Genomic DNA, 21,338 nt, shown 5'->3' with positions numbered 1-21,338 from the left:
AACGTTTCGGTTTGAAGAGTGGGGCAACCGTTGTACTGTAAAACGGAGACTTAGACTGTTTCAATGTGATTGGCAGCATTTACGTTGTGGATCTTTACGGGCTTCGACACCCACATAACACCAGGTAGGCCATGAGTCCGTCTAACCATCTAAGCGGAAAATTTAAAAAAATCGATTTGAAATTTTAGTATTACAATACTAACTGCACTGTTTGAAAATTTAAACTTTGGTACGATGGAAGTGGGTTCTATTGTTTGAAAGCGAATAAAACTTCATTCAATTAAGTGACTCCTTTCATCACTAAGTTAGCTCCGTGTATATTATAAACTCATACGAGTTCCTATCGTATGGCTTTATTGTCTATCCTGTTGCGCTACGGTAAGATACGATCAGAATATTTCAACCCACATTATACAAGGAATTTCTTGAGGCTATTTTGGGATTTTTTATTTATTTAAACAAGCAGAAATAAAAAGTAGGTAAATCCATTTAACGCATTTTCCTCGTTCAGCAAAAACCATTGACGTAAAGCAAAAAATAAATTAGAATCATGAACAACATGCCAATTAAATTTATTTATATGATAATATTACTCGTTATCTCGCGGCTAAACTAATGATTTGTTCAAAGATTACTGTATGAATAAACGATTGTTGCGTTTTAACCTTGAACAGTTTTATGTGTATCTCATAAGAATGAGTATCACATTCAGTAGTGGTATCATAAATTTAAATTCGTGGCATATCGCTGCTTACCTATATGCGAGCTAGCGTTGCGGGCCGGCGCGACCGTGGGGTGGGGTAGCCCGATGTGATGTTAATTAATAACGTCTGTCTCACGAGCGGTAACGACGCCGTCACGTCTACATTATTTAGCCATCTGATTAGTTCGCAGGGGGCACCTCGCCCGCAGCACTAATTAGCGAACAGTTCTACAGGTTCAATTTGATTTGTAACTGCACTATCACTAATTGGGAGCCGTTTATAATTGATCATTCCCTCGTCGATGTGCAGCAAGAGAACTAGCGCACGGTACCAATTTATTTTAAACTCTATAAATTTATTCGAATGTAATATTAAAGTGCAGCGCGCAAGCTCGACAACGCTGTGTCAACACGACCCGACGAGTTTTATTTCTATTCTATTATTAAAGCTTTTAATTTAGGGCAACAGTTTTACACACAAAACGATCAAAACGCAATCTCTCCGTTCGAACGGGGAACCTATTCGAAATTGATATGGGTGGCGCACGGGCGCATTGCTGCGTCGCGCCTATGCAGCCTCGTAAACGGTACCTGCCCGTTGAAAAACGTCATAGGACGATGAAAACCCACCTGTCAATCTTATACTCTATTCCGCTGATGTGAAGTCTATATTGGTACCGCTTCGAATGCACGCCAGACGTGTTACACAGAGGAACAAATTCCGTTAATAAATAAACGCACTGGCCGGCGTCCGGCTGAACGCGAGGAAAATAGAAAAATCCAGTCAGGGTAAAAATTTCGTGCAAGTATGACAACGGAAGGCGGCGCGTTACGTAGGCCCACAAAATCATATACATACTCGTATACCGTGAAAAGAATTTTTAATAATGACATTTGGCATATACATCTCTTTGCGAGGCGAAGAGCATTGCGATGAAAATATGTATTTTAATGATTGTGCATTCGTAGAACCTTGATTGCTTAGTGAAGGTTGTTGTGATATACAATAAATATAGATATACAACCAGTAAACGAGATGGAAGGTGAATTTTAATGAAATGTATTATGATTGAGGAACGAGCTCCTATGACGATTAAATCGTATCAATTAAGGGGAAGCAGTCGGTAAACTCGCTCGGAGTGTCGAGTGCGACGTTAGCTAGTTATAGGTCCCGCTTCTGATCTTAATTAACCTCATGTGTTAACCTCGCAATAACTATGAGACGCCTGCTCTCTGCACCGACTTACTACGACTTACTTATTAATAACGAAGCCACGATGGCGCCGATATGTAAATTTATGCTTAACTTAATTGGAGATTGCTTAATTTCGTACTCTAGCTAACTCAGTTCAATGAATACTTTATTTTAGTGATAAAGATAAAGTGATCTGTTTATATTTCACTAAGTGTTCGTGGTTAATATTTGGTACTTTAGTAAAATTAAATTATGGCAATGCTCTACGGTGAACAATTGTTCGCAAAGACACCTGATTTGTAAATACCTATTCCAATCAGTTTTTACACTAAATATTAAGGACTTCCGTATAATCTAACTTTTCTAATAATGAGAATGTATCCAATGTTTGAACATTCTAAAATTTATGCTATTAAAATTATAAAAGGAACAAAATCAAATGCTGAAATATAAAACCGATCCAATATTTATGATAATTTTGTCACAGATATAATTATGTACGTAATGCAGCACGCAAAAGACGAAACAACAAAACCGCACAGTGATGTCGATGGTAGCCCAGAACCAGTCGATGCGGTCACTAGACTCGTCTATTTCGAAACTTTCTAATACCTAGTTCATCAACAAATTCATTATGTCGTAAAACGACGTGCGCGAGACCGAAATATCGCGGGACTCGTAAAACCGCTCGTAAAGACGTTTGTTTACTAATTCGAGTGGGGCAGGTGGGGCGGAGACCGCACGCTAGGGATGCTGGTAATAATAGCGGCTGCAGCTACAGTTATCAATAATATACGAACGAATACGCAGTACCGAGTCTGTGAGATAATACTAACTACAGGAAGAGTCGACTTCGAGCACGACAGGCAGCTTGTTAAACGAGATAACGTATATACTATTCGAAACGTTTCTTATCTCGGATGTTCTGTAGTGATTTTCTGAAATCTGTTCAGTAATACCGGAGCGGTCTCGTTAATATTATAAGTAGCCTGCGAAGACGTCGCCAGCCTCCAAATTGCCTCAGCAGGTCACAAGTTTTAATGAGGCGAAATTCCCCGTCGGTTCGGCGTCGACGTCGACTTAAACGCAACCTGTTCGTTAGCACAAAAACGGGCCACGCTAACACGCGATTAGAAAACACCCCGAGTACTGGGGCACAACGAATGAATCCTACTATCGATTGCTTTGGGTAACTAACTATACATTCATGCATGAAATGCGGACGTTTAAAAAAGTTGAATTCGGTAGATAATAAAAATAAATTCATTTAACACTTCTTTATTTTTCTTCTAGCTTCTTACTTTCTATTTTTCGGGTATTTGTGAATACCACTTTAAAAAATATCTTCATAATTTACTGCGAAGCATTAATCGAATCATCGTCGTATGAACCAATGTCATAAACCAAATGCTTTTTGACAAGTGTGTGACCCCATTAGATGCAAACAAGTGGTAATTGAAAAGAGCCATGTTTGGCGCGTAAGCCGCATGAGTTAGAAATTCTCAGATTAGTGCTTCCAATGCGTCGCGATGAAGTGTTGTGAAGTGTGAAGTATGAAAAAATATGACTGTTTTGGCTCTTTCAGTATTTGACTTTTTTTCAGACCTCGAACGGTTAAAATTGGCCAGTTCTCCAACATAGGGCATCGTCTTTCGGTCTTGCTATCGATTTTGCAGACTGGGCGTCTGGAAACTACATATTTTTTGGGCCTGGGCATTTTGAAAAAAATACCCCTTTCTTCCCCGTGTATTGAGCGAGAAAAAATTCTCATGTATTTTTGTGCCTTTCCATTGGCCTCTCCTTCAACTCATTTGGTACAACTACACCAGTCTTCTGAATCTTTCTTTCGTAGGCGATCGGAACAGCTTTTTATTTTTCTATATGTGAATCATCTTTGTCCAACAATGCATGCAGTTCATACTTTTAAACATTATAAACTGGTACTCTTGGTATTTTATGTCTATTACTGAGCATTGCTTGTTCTTCAGCAATGGCAATTCAATCAGCTGCGGCCTAGAGTCACTTTAAATTCTTATGTTTTAAGTGTCACGACAGTCTCACCGTTCATGGGTGGGTAATAAGAAAAATAATAATTTAATATCTCTTTGTTTCTGCATTACCAAACGATGATAAATTTTAAATAGACAGTATAAATATAAAAAAGACCTGCAATTCGTTCTGTACTGATGGTAGGGCATCTTGTGAGCCTACACTGGTAGATACTATCACTCTGTCTATTTCTGAAGTGAAGCAGTAATGCGTTTCGGTTTGAAGGACGAGGCAGTTGTTGTACTGTAAAAAACTGAGACTTAAAACTCATATCACAAGGTGAGTGACGGCATTTAAGCTGATTTCTATGGGCTCCGGTAACAATTTAAAATTAGGTGGGCTGCGATTTACCATCAAAACAATAATAACATTATAATAAAAATAGTGCAAAAAAACTAGACAGACATTTTTAGCTTAAAAGTAGTGCCAAAAAAACTATACTTAAATACATTTTCAGCTTAAATTAGGGACATAATTATTAATGATTTATAATTTAAAAAAATATCGCAAATGAAGACAGATTCCTCTCAGTGTAACCGCCGCTTAGCTTAAAAGATGGGCCCTCATTTGTGGCGGGTTCCTCTGTGTTGTTGTCACATTAGCGAATAACTGCGTCGCGAACCGATACGTTAATGATGTCGGCGAGACGTCTATCCTGAAAAAAACCCCTTCTGCTGCATCCGAGACAATGCGACAGTCGAGAGCTCATTAACTAAAATCAATTACCGCTGACGCCGTTAACGCGGCATCAGCGATTTTCATCACTCGTAAATACTCTTTCAATGCGGTTCACGTTTTCATATACCGTTGTTGCACTTAGTAATGCAATTTTACTTATTCGAATCTATTCGGATATTCGGATTTTTCTAATAGTTGCCAAATATAATATGCAACACTACTATTTTGTTTTCTATTGATTGTCGCTTAAGAATTCTAAATAACCAAGGACATTTCTGAAAGTAATAATAGTTGGTACAATATAACATGTTATGTTTGCGTATAGTACTTGTTTGAAATTATAGATTTCTACATACTTTTTAACTCCTCTAAACGAGCTCATTGCCTACCTGATTTTGAGTGTTTACCGAAGACCATAAATACTACATCATTGTCAGTAATAGGCATGATTGCGGAACCTACTCAAGCGGGTTTTTCCAATATGCCTTACCTATCACCATTGTCACCTCATTGTTCTGAGCTGTTCCGTGGTCGCCTTATCTTGTCTGGTAATACAAAAGTTACAGTGGAGAAGTGAATGGCAGATACCTAAATCAGTGCTAATGAAAATGTTATTAATTTGATAAGGATCGAATGTTATTGATTCTGTTAGTACATTTTTCGCAAACCCAGATCTAGAACTAAGGCAGCTAGCGTATCGGTATCAATCGTGATTCTCGTAACAGCTGTGCACTATCTTATCAATTTTTGCGTTTTATTCTTTAACGCATTAATTCTTGTAATTAATTCTTTAATGTTATAAACCACGTGTACGTGAGGCGTGTTCACGGATGCTCATAATTAGCAATGTTCATATTAAAACGGCACGAGAAATGCCTAACAGTTTCGTTTGAGATACATTGCATGCTATTTTTTTTAATAAATGAAATAATTAATGATCACAACAAATAATTAAGTGGAGACAACTTGTGAAAGCCCTATGTGCCAGCGGGGTATGGTACCCTAGGACTATAACAACAACAACAACAACAACAATAAACAAAGAATTTACCAGTATTCCATTTCGCATCACCAACTTTAAATTATAGCAAACATTATAAAAGCGTTTCGTGACCGAAAAAGAAACGCTAAAACTTCTGGCCATTATATCTATTCACATTATACACATAATTTTTGAAACAGTGAAACAACCTATTGCTGGTAATGACGGTCGTAAAACAATTGAAGGTCAAACGTGTTATTGACGCACAAAGTAATTAACCTTATTTGTAAAACAATAAAGTCGAATTCAGCATTTCAAGCACGGGCAAGAAAATTGAGTTCATGTTTATTCATGAGCTCAGATTGTTCCGTTTATAATCTACAACAGAATCTACTTAGTGGCAAGAAACTCATTTTTCAAGTTGGTAAATTATCGGCCGATATCCGAGGCTATTTTCTGACATTACCGTACCGTAATGAGGTTGTAAACAACACTGTCTAATTAAACTCCTTAATCGCAAAACTCAAACGGTAACCGCTTTTAAAACAAAACCTCGCAATTTTCGAACGGCCACCGCGTAAATAGCCTTCGTTATATCGGCGCGGCGATCGCGGCTCATTACCTTCGCTCCCACTCCCTAATTAGACACCCTTCCTTCGGGCCCGCCGGCACCCTCGTGCACGCCGGATTGTTTTCTAATAATTCCTTTATTTCCGTACAGGTTAAATTTCTAATTACCCTTTCACGTTACAAATCGTTTTCGCTGTCGAGATAAGATTGAATGAAAAAATCACTTAAACAAGGCGCCCGTATACGCAAAAACAACACGTTTCTCATGTAAAGTAAAATTAAAGCACAAAAATCTCGGCATATTCAAAGTAAACTTAGAATAGGTTTCCAATTAATCGATTTGCTATGGAGAAATTCGAATTGGCCCTCATTTCCGGTGCCCCACCACGAGAGGGCACACGCACAGAGCACCTGTGCGCTGCATCCGGCGAAGCCAATTACCGGGCCTTTTACCCTAAATAAAGCACCCTAACGATGGCAACTGGACACCCGTTAAATTTGCTCTGTGATTAATATCGTATGGAAATTTTATGTCATATGTTCCTGTATTGAAAAATTAATTAAACCCTGCTATAAAACAAATGCATTTTATTACGATTGATTTTTATTATCATTGTGGTCGTAAAGCACATTTAAGTTTTAAGAAAATATCGAGGCAACACCGTTGTATGTCGATATATACTTTTTTAAACAGTCCGTCTACAATTTTAATTCATCTTCAATAAATTCGTATGTCTCTGCTTGCACATGTGTTTAAAATTCAAATAAGAATTTATGACTTTAATTATAGTCGTAAATAATAAGAACACATACTACGTGTGATAGGTATGCAACAATGAAAGATGAAGTGCAAACCTTCGAACGCTATCCAGCGCGATCCATCTCGGTCAACAACTAACAAGCGGACACGAATTCAACATTCAGTCCCAACACAATCGTAACAAAGCTCTAAATCGCTATATTCGATCAACATTGATTAGACAGCATGCGATTAATATTTACAACTTTATCCATTGGTGAAATAAGGTACATAATAGTCTAAATAAATACTGCGATTGATAAGATCTGCGCAGGATACTCGGGCCCTCACCTGTTTTATTTATTTAATCAAACTGAACGACAGACAATGCTATTGTACAGTCTGATTTACTGCCCGAAGATTCGCTGAGAAATCGATAGTTGTTTAAGAATATATTTAGTTTTTCTTAATCAGTGAATTACCTCAAGCTTACAAATTGATTGCATTAATATTATTGTAATGTAAATAAGTAAGTAAATAATGTATTATTTTAATCACATTTAAATAAAGTTTAGCCCAGTAAAACTATAGTACAAATTGAATTGCTCTATAAAGAGAAACCACATTTAAAGCTATTACTTCACCAGTTTTTATGTTTTTTATATTTCAATATTCATTTATGTCACATGTATAACATATCATAACCTTTCTTTCTTTTAACAGTTATGTCATAAATCATACAGAGGTTACAGGCAATCCTTGCACTCTTAATCGCTAAATGTATGTAAGATGTTATTACTTTATACTGACATTAGGACGTCTTGTAAAAGTAGGAATGCTTACCGATTATAAGGATTTGGAACAGAAGATATACTGCACAACTTAGACCTCATGTCTCAAGGTGGCGATATTCAGATGTGAGCTCCAGTAACCATTCGGCCATCGTCATCGTCGAACCCGTCGCTTGCGACGAAGGGCTCGACGAGTAAATTAACCCTCAGACACAGCCCACTGAGTTTCTCGCCGGATCTTCTCGGTGGGTCGCGTTTCCGATCTGGTGGGAGATGGAAGCACGGCTCTTGCTAGGTTTCGTGTTAGCAACGTCATCAGGTTTGAGCCCCGTGAGCGCACCTACTGGTTAAGGCTATGCTGATATAGCTCAAGGCTCTCAGATTAGGTAGGAAAAAAAATATGGTAATCAGTCAACACTAGGTAGACCGTGAGCTCATTCAACAGTCAATACAAAGAAAAACAATTTCATGAAGTAGAAATCAAATTTGGTTGTACGGCACGACATAGAACTCATACTTCGCAGCCCCTATTCCACAAGTTCTCATTATACATACATGCACAAATATTTATTTGATTCGCAAATAAATAAATTTGCTATTATAATACCTATACCTATTCCTGTCACAATTTAAATTGAAATCACACAAAATCTTATGTTTAAAAGAATAAATTTAAGAATTAAATTCGCTAAGTCTTAACAAAAAATAAAATAAAATAAATACCTTATTAAAATAGTTTAGATTTAAATTTGTTTTTGCACTGTCATTTAAATTTTTCACTAATTAACAAATTAAATTTAAAACGAATTCGCTACTACTATTTATAAATTGGCAATGAAAAAAAAATTTGATTATAAGTGTCAATTCACACTCAAATTGCTATCTGGTAAGCTATCCGGAACTTATTATATAGAATTATTGCCACAAATCTGGTTACATTGCTTACAAATGGACGCATTATAACATATTTTTATTCGTTTTATACCGAGTCAATAACCAATTAATTATGGTAACAGCGTATTTTATAACAGAACCAGCCATTGAATATATTGATATTTGCATAGTAGATTTTCTATTAACTATCTATCTAATAACGATAAAATGACTATAGTTTGATTAATGATACAACTTAATAACCAATACTAAAATCACGTGAGCGAAATAAAATGTTTAGTATTTATTTATAAATTTCATGTTGTTTTTTTTTCTTTTCTTTCTACGCTGTGATAAAATACTTCCGTTGTTAATAGTATTTTATTAGTATAAATTTTGTTTATAATTTCGATCTTAGGTACGTTCCAGCAAGGAAGAGATAGAGTTAAAGAGAGAAATTAGTAAGTTTTACAATAACCCAAAAATTTAGAACGATTATTTTTTTGTCAAACAAACAGTTAGGCAGCGGCTTGGCTCTGCCCCTGGCATTGCTGACGTCCATGAGCGACGGTGACCACTTACCATCAGGTGGGCCGTATGCTCGTCTGCCTAACAAAGGCAATTAAAAAAAAGTTACTTCTTGTGCACTGATGTCAGGAGATAAACAAACTGAATGTAATTAAGCGTGTCCAAATAACAGGACGGCATAACTGGCCATATATGCTAGTCATTTTTGCATTTAAATTATAATTATTAACCATATTAGCATAGAAATGGATTCGATGGCTAATCTTTGCGGTGTCAAAAATGTTTAATTAAAAAGATTGATGCTTACCGGCGTAGTGAAGTACCAGAAGTACAGGCGAGCTGCAAACTTATCTAATTAGTTAGGGGCGGGCGGGAGTGGCCCCGCTTCCCGTTCTGTGCTCAAAGGTACAATAGCGTTGCCAGATCTTGTCAATTCCACGAAACGTCTGGATTTCAGAGGTACAAACACGAATCTCGTTAGATTCGTGCCAATCAGTGCTAAGCAATCGTGTACATAGTTCGAAAGCAATGGCTATTGGCTATTCTTATCAACGAAGATATTTGGTAAGACGATTCATTGATACTAACGATATTCAGTAGAATAATAATCAAAACAATTACATTCGTCGTGGCCTAAAGGATAAGACGTCCGGTGCATTCGTATCCAGCGATGTACTTACTGGTGTTCGAATCCCGCAGGCGGGTACCAATTTTTGTAATGAAATACGTACTTAACAAATGTTCACGATTTACTTTCACGGTGAAGGAATAACATCGTGTAATAAAAATCAAACCCGCAAAATTATAATTTGCCTAATTACTGGTGGTAGGACCTCTTAAGTCCGCACGGGTGGGTACCGCCCATCCATCTAAGCAATAAAAAAAAATACAGCTTAGTTGTAAATTAAATAAATAATCTACGTTTCAATTTCGATAAAGTTCATATTGATTTGCAAATTGGTTTCCCCACTTTTCTAACGTTTTCTTCTAAACCTGGCAACATCACTCCCGGGGGTCGTCGGAGCGCGGGGGCTTGGCAATTAGCGGTAATAGTCGATTAGCTCATCGTGCGAGTGCGGCTTTTGACAAATGTTTCCACCAATAAATTATTATTATTTATGCGCGTTACAGATAATTGGACCAATTAGCTGGTTGATAAGCGATGAGATCGTGACGGTTTCGATTAATATTTCAAACAGTTCTCGGCGTGTTTATGTTTATGAATAAGCTATGCTTTAAGATAGGTTTTAACATATATTTTTTTGTTTTTGTATATGTACCAACGAGTTCACAACCCAGTTTGAGTGGTAATAATGCGAAATAGTTATTGTTCAGCATAATTAAAAGTAACAATCTAACCTAATATCAGGGGAGTGTGTATAAGCAGTTTGTAAAGCATGTAGATTTTCATTTTATCGTAAAGCAATCTCGGAAAGTTGCCAAATTTTTGTTTAACGTAATTTAATAGTATTTAAACAGGCTGCTCTAAAAGATTGATTAGTGAAAGTTTAGTAATAAATGAGGGCCCGTAATACTGAGATAATTAATTCCTAACGCAACTTAATTAATATTGGTATTAACAGTAATTAGAAAACTTGAGCGTTCGGTGCCGTTGTTTCACTAATTTTTATTTGCTTATTTTAATTTAATATTATATTTATTTCGGAAAATATTAATTATGTTACATTACAGAGCGCTTAAACTAAAGTAATTAAATGACTTGCAACTCTACAAATTGATTAATAATGTATTTTCACTGTTCTAATAAAATCAAGAAATCTGCTTGCGTTGTATAACGTAAAATAAAACCTCGTGTGAACAGGCCGCATGATGAGTTAGCGTTAATCTTAAAATCAATTGACAGTTTGCAAACACGTCGACATCAGATAACAACGTGTGAGGGCGTGATCGAGGAGCGGATATAATGCGGTATGATTAGAAGGTGCGACAGCTAGAACCACCCTACACTTGTCAGGTTTTTGCTTCGGTAATAGTTGCGCTAAACGACCGCCTTTGGACTGGAACAAGAGTTTAATTAAAGGACACTCACCTCTCTTGTCGGCGGACTCATCGCATGCGCCTTAATTAGTTCGGGCCGCCCCTAACGGGCTTATTTTGTTTTTCTCGGATAATTTTTAATTAAACGCTTGATTAAAATGAAAGTTTGCGTAAGTAGCGAGCGAGGAACAATCGAGCCGGAGTTTAGGATAATGAATTGATGGTGTTACTTTGGTCGCTTGCCGCTCCCTAGGGACTTAATTAAAAATCGCCGATAGAGTGTGTTGTAGAGGGGAGTTCGGAACGAGTTTATGGAACTTACTCTGGATGGAGGCTCCGTTGTTTTACTATGTCAATTTGAATACGAGTTTGCCTCACGCTTGCCCGTTGTCGAACATAACTCTTCTTAACGAAACCGTGTTAATTAATTCTTTTGTTTTTTATTACCGTGTGGAACAAACAATTAATGTTATAATTAATAGTTATTATTTTCTTTGTTTTTTTTTTATCGTTACGGCTTTAAAGATAATAAGATCGTAGATCTTTATAAGTTAATTAACAAAAAACGAATTACACCGAACTCGTTCGCTTGTTATGTTTTTATTAATAATTCTGTAGTAGGTACCACTTTTTCGTTTGTTTCAATAAATCAACTAAGTTAATATCCATTTTATACTCCCGTATTTGACCAATTATACATAAAACATATACAACGTAATATATAAAATAGCTAGAAACTTTTTAAATTCGATGGTGGTGTTCTAGTTATAAAACCAATAATAAAGCACAACGGTGACGTCATGAACCGTTTATGACGTCACTGCTCGTGTGGGCCGCTAAATTTTACGTCTTTATTCTAAAGCTCTTTTCGTTCTATACGGTTAAAGTGATTGACACAATCAAATATAGGGAACATCAAATATATCATCAATAACATCAAATATAGGGAACAATTCCTACTGCCATAGGTATATTAAACCAGACGATTTTTATCGCTTTTGAAGGCAGACGGGTGCTTTGGCGAAGTAATGATGAGTAGTAGCAGTCACTCATAGACGTCAACAGTTCGAGAAACAAAGCCGACTTGTGTTTAATCAATTTCTAAATCATAAGACATTCGCTGCACACAAACTGTATGATGTTAGTAACAAGAACAGCACGTGTCATTAGCGAATTCTTGGCTTGTCGGCGCGTGCTAACGAGGTTCATGCTAACGATACGCTAACTCCACACACCGCACCGCGTCTCAGTTCATTTTTTTTTCTCTTGTAATAATACCTACAAGGCGTTGACGACACTAAAGCATGTTGTGGAAGTCTGAATGATAGCCTTTTTTTATTGTTATTCCGATTTCATATCTTAAAGTCGCATGCACGTTACGATGTCGGTTGCCCGAATACCACAAGATAAATGGATGCAGACTAAAATATAATGTAACTGCTTATTCAAAAGGAGCGTTTCGTTAGACACAATTTTAGAGTTTATCAATTAACTAGCTTTTGCCCGCGACTTCGTCCGCGTGGAATACTTCACAAATAATGCTTTATTTTAGAACAAATATGGTTAGCATAAAAAACGTTATAGAGAGCCAACCTTAACATATAGACATATGCTGTCGCGGACTTTTTTTTAGATCTTTTAAAGGGGAACAATTCTGTCATACATTATTTTAGCGAAACCCTAACCGTTTCTGCAGCTCACGCAGCGGAAGCTCTCAAAAGGGAAAAATCCCCGATTTTGATACATTCTTCATTGGTGCTCCGCTTGCATTGGTCTTAGCGTGATGTAATGTAGCCTATATATAGCCTTCCTCGATAAATGAACTATCTAACACTGAAAGAACTTTTCAAATCGGATCAGTAGTTCCTGAGATTAGCGCGTTCGAACAAACAAACTCTTCAGCTTTATAATATTAATATAGATTAAAGAGAAAAAATACTATTTATTATAAATACGTTCGGTCAGACAATATGCACGAACGAATTACCTTTACAGATTCGCTAATTTACGCTCGAGTCTTGTTTAAGACGATTCCGTGGAGTGTTACAGTAAACGAGATTCCCGAAGCAACAAGTAAGATAACCCGATCCGGACGCATCTCGGTTTATTGAGAGCATTCGTCTCCGGGACGCGATCGGTCGGAACCCTCCGCGCTCTTTGTACGAGCGATCGCTTTATTACACAAATCCACAGAAATTATCTCCGTAGAGCTTCAATATTTTAATAATTGTTATGTTATAATAGTCATTGTAAAAATGAATATTTAAAAAAAATCTAATATTAAAATAAATATCTAATATTAAAAAAAAAAGACATGCCCGCTGAGTTTCTTGCCAATTCTTCTCAGGAAGGAGGCTAGTTCTTGTGAATTGGCGGTAGTTCGTTTTTCCGTTCAACAAGCATGTACTTTCATTTATGTTGAATAAAAATTTTTTTATTTGATTTGAGCAAATTATTTCCATAGCTTTTTTCGTTCATAATCAAATATTCACTGTCGAAAACCAAGAATGTGTAGTTGAAAACAAAAAGTAGGTACAGATTTCAAGAATAAACAACAAATATAGGGATCAATGTAGTGTTAATCATGATTAACCACAATAAATTGTTATCGTTTTAAAACCTTTCGCGTTTTGAATGTTTTTGTTTATATTTTCATTTATCTGAAGCAGCGTATAAATAACTATTTATCGAATAGCAAAAACATTATTATTGAAATTTTGTTCATGTTCGAATAAATTAAAACTACAATGTCTTACTTCGCTCGTACGAATACAACTAAGATATCATCTGATATATGTGTATGTAAATTCTAGACGATGAATTCCGTTCTGTACCTTTACCCTTCGCATTTCGCAGCTCTAATGATCTCGTCAAGAGATTTTAAATTATATTCGTAACAACAATTCATAGTCGACGCGTACACAAGCGTGATACTTCAAGCGCCCCGTTAATGAATAAAATAACATGACAAGATACAGTCTTCATCTTAAATTAATGAGGATACACGGGGACGTATTCAATTTTACACGTAACGAAGGCAAATAAAGTTCGGCGGGTACCGCACCGGCGTTGCGTGATGAGCGAAACTTTTGCATTTAATAAACTCTCTCTCTAAGCACACTCGTTAATTAATATCGGCATGAAAGGAAACCTAAAACTTGGTCCCGATTACGAATTCTTCGAAACTTGTAACTACACAAATAAAATTACAAATCTCGTAGCGAAATAACAGTGCCCGTCCCTTTTGAACAGTCCGAAGACCCATCCCCGTAACTTGGTTAACATAATACGGTCGTGTAAATAAACAAAATTCACGTGTGTTAATACTAACTACCCCTTACATTTTAATTAAGAACATTCAGGGAATTAACCCACTCAATACAAATTTATTAAATTCGTCGAATCGCAATCAATTTTGTTCATTAACAACAACAAACAAACTTTTTCTTTTCAAACGCTACTATTAATAAAGCATTGCTCTTTTATAACAGGCTATATAATTATTAACATAGAATATTTTTAGCAAACCTTTTTACTTTCAAACTAGCGACCCGCCCTCGCTTCGCTTCGGAAACATTAAAACACACATGAAACCAAAATAAAAGAAATAAAAAAAAAATTAAAAAAAGTAGCCTATGTTCATCAGGGACAATGTCGGCTTCTAATGGAAAAAGAATTTTTCAAATCGGTCCAGTAGTTTCGGAGCCTATTCGAAACAAACAAACAAAGAAATCTTTCCTCTTTATAATATTAGTATAGATAGGTACCATGTTTACTTTAGTTTAAAATTATGTCATAAAAACATGTTTGTACATTTTGCGTATGCCATTTGGATTTGAAATATCGATAAATGTATATTTATGAAATACGTAGAGTGTATCTGTAGTCTTTATGAGTTTAGATAATAAATAAAAATGTGTTATAGGAAATACGAATAAATTGTATTATTCGTTAATATATAATGCTATAATCCTCAAGACTAATAAAAATAAGGTAAATTAGAATTTAATTTAAAAATAAGCATTTTATCTCAACTGAAATTACCGAAAAATATCATCAGTTTCGCCACGCTATTTTTTCTGTTAAATGTTTTGTCATATACAAAAAGTCTGCTTTGTGATTTACAAAAGCCTTTATGATCTGTTCGAGCCATCTCAATAGGCAAATCAAACGGAGTTTCTTTCGGTGTAATCCTTAAACATATCATGTATTCGGAGTTTTCCGCGATCCGCGTCCAACACAAATAGATTCGTACATGTTTGTCTTGGCTCGGTTTAATTAATTTTACCTTCATACGCCGATACTGTTTGTCGGGCGTTCCTTAATTGAAAACGCTCTTACCGGAGTAAATGAAACGAAATCCTATTTGCTACGAATGATTGAAGAGAATTTATCTTTTAAGACTTTCTTAATTTATGTTTTTGCAACGTTCTTATGTCGTATGGTCGAAAGAAGTGGTTAATTGAAATTTGATTGCGATCGACCGGTTAGTTGCGATTTATTAATGCGTTTGTAAGTCGTGTGTCTGTGGTGCTAATGGCAATGCTATAATGACTCGTTAAGTATTAAATGCTGCTATTATGGAGGCGAGACGACAGCATTACGGTTCTCGACGTGGGCGAACGCCATATTATTAATTGTCTTTTTTAAATTATTTTAATTACGTTTCATCTGTTAATAATTTTCGAATAGAGTGATATTTAGCTTGTGAGAATGCTTGGATCATTATTTATCTTTTTTTATTTTTTTATTGTTTAGATGGTTGGACGAGCTCACAGCCCACCTGATGTTAAGTGGTTACTGGAGCCCATAGACATCCACAACGTAAATGCGCCACCCACCTTGAGATATAACTTCTAAGGTCTCAAGTATAACGGCTTTCAACGGCTGCCCCACCCTTCAAACCAAAACGTATGACTGCTTCACGGCAGAAATAGCGGCAGAATTATCTGCGGCATATTCGAAAATCGTCAAATTTTTCAGTTCAGTTCATTCATAGAATTTAAGCTCAATTTAATAATTCAACATTGTCTACATTTTTTTAAAATAATGTTATGTATTTTTATACTAAAATTCTTTTTCATTTCATTTCGTAAACAGTCTTGCCAAAATTTTTTAGGCTTACCGTTAAAGATCGTTGATTATGGTCAAGTTAATTTGACTTGTATGACAATTGACTAATAATTCCTCCAAACTGTGATGTTATAGCGATTATCCGGAACTTTGAAAAATGAAACCCGCAAAATTATAATTTGCGTAATTACTGGTGGTAGGACCTCTTGTGAGTCCGCACAGGTAGGTACCACAGCTCTGCCTATTTCTGCCGTGAAGCAGTAATGTGTTTCGGTTTAAAGGGTGAGGCAGCCGTTGTAACAAAACGGAGACCTTAGAATTCAAATCTCAAGGTGGGTGACGGAATTTATGTTGTTGATGTCTATAGGCTGTGAGAAAAGTGAATTTTTCTGAAAAGTGAAGCAAGCTCCTTTATCTACAGTTCTAAACGATTAAATCGAACAGTCTTCAAACAAAAGTAAATCTATTCACATACTACCGTCTAATTTTACGAGGCTATTAAATTTTACTATCAATACAAGGTAATTAAATTGCTGGAAATTAAAGATAAGTAATTCTACTATCGAACGTTTAACAAGTGATTTATTTGCTTAAAATAGAATAGACGTGTAATATGGGATTAGTTGAGTATTAAGATATTTATTGTGTTCTAATATCAGTTATGGATATAATGTAGCAGAAAAGAGTCGGCGTTGAAATATTATCGGGTTATAGTGTATTATTTATTACATTACATACCGTAACGACATGAATGTCTATTAAAGATCAAAAGATACCACATTTTTTTACCTTAACTGGCTGCAAAAATTTAGTAGATCATTGCTCAAGTTAACAAGTATTTCTAAATGACTTAAGAGATGTTCTAAAGATCTAATCGTTTTTTTTTTTCAAATTTAATAATATTATCCTAGAATCATATGAATTTTTATTAGCTTTGGTAATCTTAGAGTACCAAGAGCTAGTCTACTCATGATAAAATGATCCAAAAAAGGAGGGGAAAAGGGAAAACAGTTATATTCTCTTCCCATTCATCCTGAAAGTACTATATTATCAAACGATGATCACGTTAGCGGAATTTATGTGACTGCACTTTATAATAAACCTTTTTTTTTGTCTTCCTAAGGTATATTCCACTAAAGGGTAGAAAATGTATTCAGTGTACCTACTACAAAATTAGGATAAGACAGCAATTGTAATATGCAAATGAATCTGCATGAAAATTGTAGAATATTGTATTCTATTAAATAAATAGTATAGTAGGTAGTACGACGAGAACCTAACCCTTAACATCGGCCTGCTGAGTTTCTCAGCGAGTGGAAATTTTAATCCGATTGTAGATGTATCCGCGAAGTCGCTGCTAGGCTTGAACTATTAGGTGTCCTTCGGAGGCGCTCTGACAGCTGTTAGCAAAACCCACCACACCTGGCTGAGCCCGTGCTCGCCCTCCTGTCCTAATGAAACTAGAAAGGCCTTCAGACCACCAGTAATAATCCCTCACTCCTAACATAACACTCATAACATTAAGCAGTAAATATACTAAATTATTTTCTCTTGCAAAATAAATCAAATGTTAACTGTATAACATTTGAAATAAACTAAATATAACCAATAACGTTTGCAATAATTAAATAAATAACATTCTAAATCCAAACTTGTTCGAATACACTTTCACTTTCAATTCAGATATGCTTAATAACTATAGACGTCTCGTCGTCTATGCAAATAAAACCTTTTGTATGCATACATTTTGTACAATATATAAAGGCATAGTATGAAGTGATTTATAGTAAATGTTGTTACTCTGCTTTATTATCCATTTATCAAAGCTTAACGAGCAATAATAGTGGCATTTTAACGTATTAGAGTCAGCTTGTTAAAATTGTTTCCTTCGCGTTATATCTGTCGGATCAGATACCAATCATTTGAATGGTAATTTAAACATTTTCATTTGATTGTACGTGCAAAATATCTTGTTAAATGTTTATTGTGCACGTTTTTAGGCCTAACTTAAAAGTAGCAGCGCCCGCCTTGAGACATGAGGTCGTATTATCTACTATTTAAGAATAACGGTTATTCTAGCAAAAGTTTAAAGAAACCGGGACGGAAGATTTATTCGCGGCTGAAATAGGCAACACTATATAGTTGCTGCGACTACGCAACTTGCTTTTCGGTCTAGGAAGCTTCAATCGAGCTCAGAGGGGTTTAGTACTTAATAATTAAATTGTATCTTTTTTTGAGCACGAATAAAGTCGTATCAATCGTTTTTTAAAACATTATCAATCCTGATTTGCAGTTTTAACGTAACACAGACGAAACGTAGACATGAACATAATTTTTTATTTTTTTTATTGCCTATATGGGTGGACCAGCTCACAGCCCACCTTGTTTTAAGTGGTTACCGGAGTCCATAGACATCTACAATGTAAATGCGCCACCCTCCATAAGATACAAGTTCTATGGTCTCAGTATAGTTACAACAGCTGTCCCACCCTTCAAGCCGAAACGCATTACTGCTTCACGGCAGAAATAGGCAGGGTGGTGGTACCTACCCGTGCGACTCACAAGAGGTCCTACCATCAGTCCTACCAAAAATAATTACTTTTACAAATTTACGTCTTTGGCACATTTTGAGCGCGCAAATCTAGGTACCGTGCTCATATTTGCCACGAATATTTTTTCCTACCAGTAGCCTGTTATTACTAATAACCTCGAGGGGCTATTCTGGTTTCACCGGACTTGTAGCTCACGGGACTGAGCCTGAGATTGGAATGTGATGGGAATCACTCACATTTCACGGCTTGAAGCGTGATACAGGTGTCATACAATTTTGAGACCACTACCACAAGTCTTAAGATGTATCCACCACGAGGGCGCGTGAGCTCATTCATTTATTAAAAAAATTAAAAGTTTGCCGTTGAATCATTTTTGCCGTTGTTATTTGCGAACAGATATTCAATGATTAGATCGAAAGTACCATGTTTGACGGCCGTCGGGAATTCGCCCACTGTACATTGCTGCGTCACTTAGATTGAACCGTCATAACAGAAAGGAAATACGCCATTAATATAATGATTTATTTGATTATAATTTTTAACGACCCATTCAATACGTTGGAGTTTTTACTCGTTTGTTTCTCGTGAATAATACTGCACGGTCGTAAGCATTACGATAGTCGTTAAATGTTGTCAATCTCTTGAACTTGAAGGAAGGAATATGTTTTGTTTTTAACACGCTTTTTTTAGCTTGGTATTTATGTATATGTATGTGTGTATGTTTATGAGTAACGGACTCTTCATACATAATTTTCACAGAAATCAAAATGTTCGATTAATTTTAAAATTTGGAACCGCATCAGTATCCAGTATCAACAAAATAAAAATTATATTAGAATAATTGTTAGTTTAGTTTACTATTAAATTTTATATAATTTTTTTTTTTTTTATAACTACATAATTTTGTTTCCAGTTTAGCGAGTTTAAGTCTTTTAATCGAAATGCAAAATCACCGCATGCATTAGTGCATGATTCGATACGAACGTCTTACCCAGAGAACAGAGTAACTCATTTACAAGACCACGGATGATTTATACGAATAAAACATATTTTAATATTGAATTGATTATAGTTCTTGATGTTAACAGCCCGGCCATTTTTTTTGCCTTAAAACTTCCTCATGAAGGGCGAGTCGATAGTTATTTTAATCTAGTTTAAACTTTTAATCATGTCGGACATGATATTATGTGATTTCATTTATCAAATTCAGTTTTATTTAAAACGAGTTTACCTGGTACTGGATAAGCAAATACATAAAAATTCAGAACCTATTTGACGTATAAATACAACATAATTTCTAAACTAGATATTTTATAACTTAGCACTTTAAAAAAGCGTACACGTACAAAAATATAATTACTCATATATGTATTTATACCTCGCTAGCAAAATTCTCATTTATACAGGCAAGTTTCGTTTTGTTCCAGAATGTTCGGGTCCGGAGGCGCGTGCGCAGCTTGCGGGCAAGCGATACCGGCCAGCGAATTCGTGATGAGAACGAACGCGCCCCAACAACCGCTTCACGTCTTCCACATAAAGTGCTTCGCGTGCTCCAAATGCGGCTCCCACCTCATGCAAGGCGATAGGTATGACAAAAAACCTACCAACATAACAGTTTAAAGCTATAATGCATCAAATATCTATTTATTAACTAATGTAGGGTGCAATGGAATCATGCTTCAAAACTGGTAATTCTTGAAGAAAAACCAACAAAGAAATCACATATCAGATTCTAAAGTTGATTAAATGCACGCAATGTAAAACGCCCAAAATCCAGTCTCGAGGGAACGTGGGCCGTGTCTACCAACTGCCTTCATATTACATTGCTTAGTTTATCAAAGGTATGTTATCGCCTCGTTAGTCAAGTGATTAGTTATCCTAACTGGATCAGTTAGTGTCTTGGTTAATGAGATTTGATATTTGGGGTCTGGATATACTTATTCTCGTATTACTTTCCAGTATCCAAAATACGGGAAAAATCCACCGTTTAAAAAACGATTTTTTTAATTACTCATAAACGAACAAACGTCACATTTCTATAAGACATAAATTCCCGTTTACGTTCTGCTTCGTGGACAATCTTTTTACACCTTGTGTATATATTATGTTTATAATAAAACAATAACGTAACATGAATTATATTGTTGTTTAGGTATTATATGCTCGCGGGCTCATTAGTTTGCGAGCAGGATTGGCAGAAGCTAATGAAGAGCGCGAACGCAACAGGTCAGGGCGCTACTGCTCCCGTGCGCAAAGGCAAGGTCGGCCGCCCTCGCCGCTCGCGGGAATGAGCACCACCCGCCTACGCGCAGCACTCGCACCAGGACTATGAACAGGTAACAATCGGATTCGACTAATTCTTATTGCACTCGATAATCTATTTTTCTACCTAAGCTGAAGCCTTGAGAGGCTATTTCAGCGTAACCTTAACTATTAGATGAACTCACGGGGCTCAAACCTGAGTGATGCTAACACTGACCCTAGCAAGAGCAGTGCTTAGCAGAATCTACCACCGGATCGGAAACGCGGCCCACTGAGAAGATCCGGCGAGAAACTGAGTGGGCTGTGCCTATGGGTTAATTCGCTCGTCGAGCCCTTCGACGCCCG

At 36.2% G+C, this 21,338-nt stretch overlaps 1 protein-coding gene across 2 annotated transcripts in view; it reads left to right on the top strand.

The window, feature by feature from the left end:
- The window catches only part of LOC101743645 (LIM domain transcription factor LMO4), a 175,547-nt gene that overhangs the window by 122,881 nt on the left and 31,328 nt on the right, over positions 1-21,338 (top strand). For both annotated transcript variants that reach the window (XM_021349987.3, XM_004929162.5), the window contains exons 3-4: positions 20,159-20,317; positions 20,884-21,067. In XM_021349987.3, coding sequence (XP_021205662.1) covers positions 20,159-20,317; positions 20,884-21,022 — 298 coding nt within the window. In that variant the 3' untranslated portion in view covers positions 21,023-21,067. The remainder of the gene's footprint in view (positions 1-20,158; positions 20,318-20,883; positions 21,068-21,338) is intronic.

Source organism: Bombyx mori, chromosome 4, assembly GCF_030269925.1.
Source record: "Bombyx mori chromosome 4, ASM3026992v2".
Taxonomy (NCBI): domain Eukaryota; kingdom Metazoa; phylum Arthropoda; class Insecta; order Lepidoptera; family Bombycidae; genus Bombyx; species Bombyx mori.
This window is presented reverse-complemented; position numbering and strand designations above follow the sequence as displayed.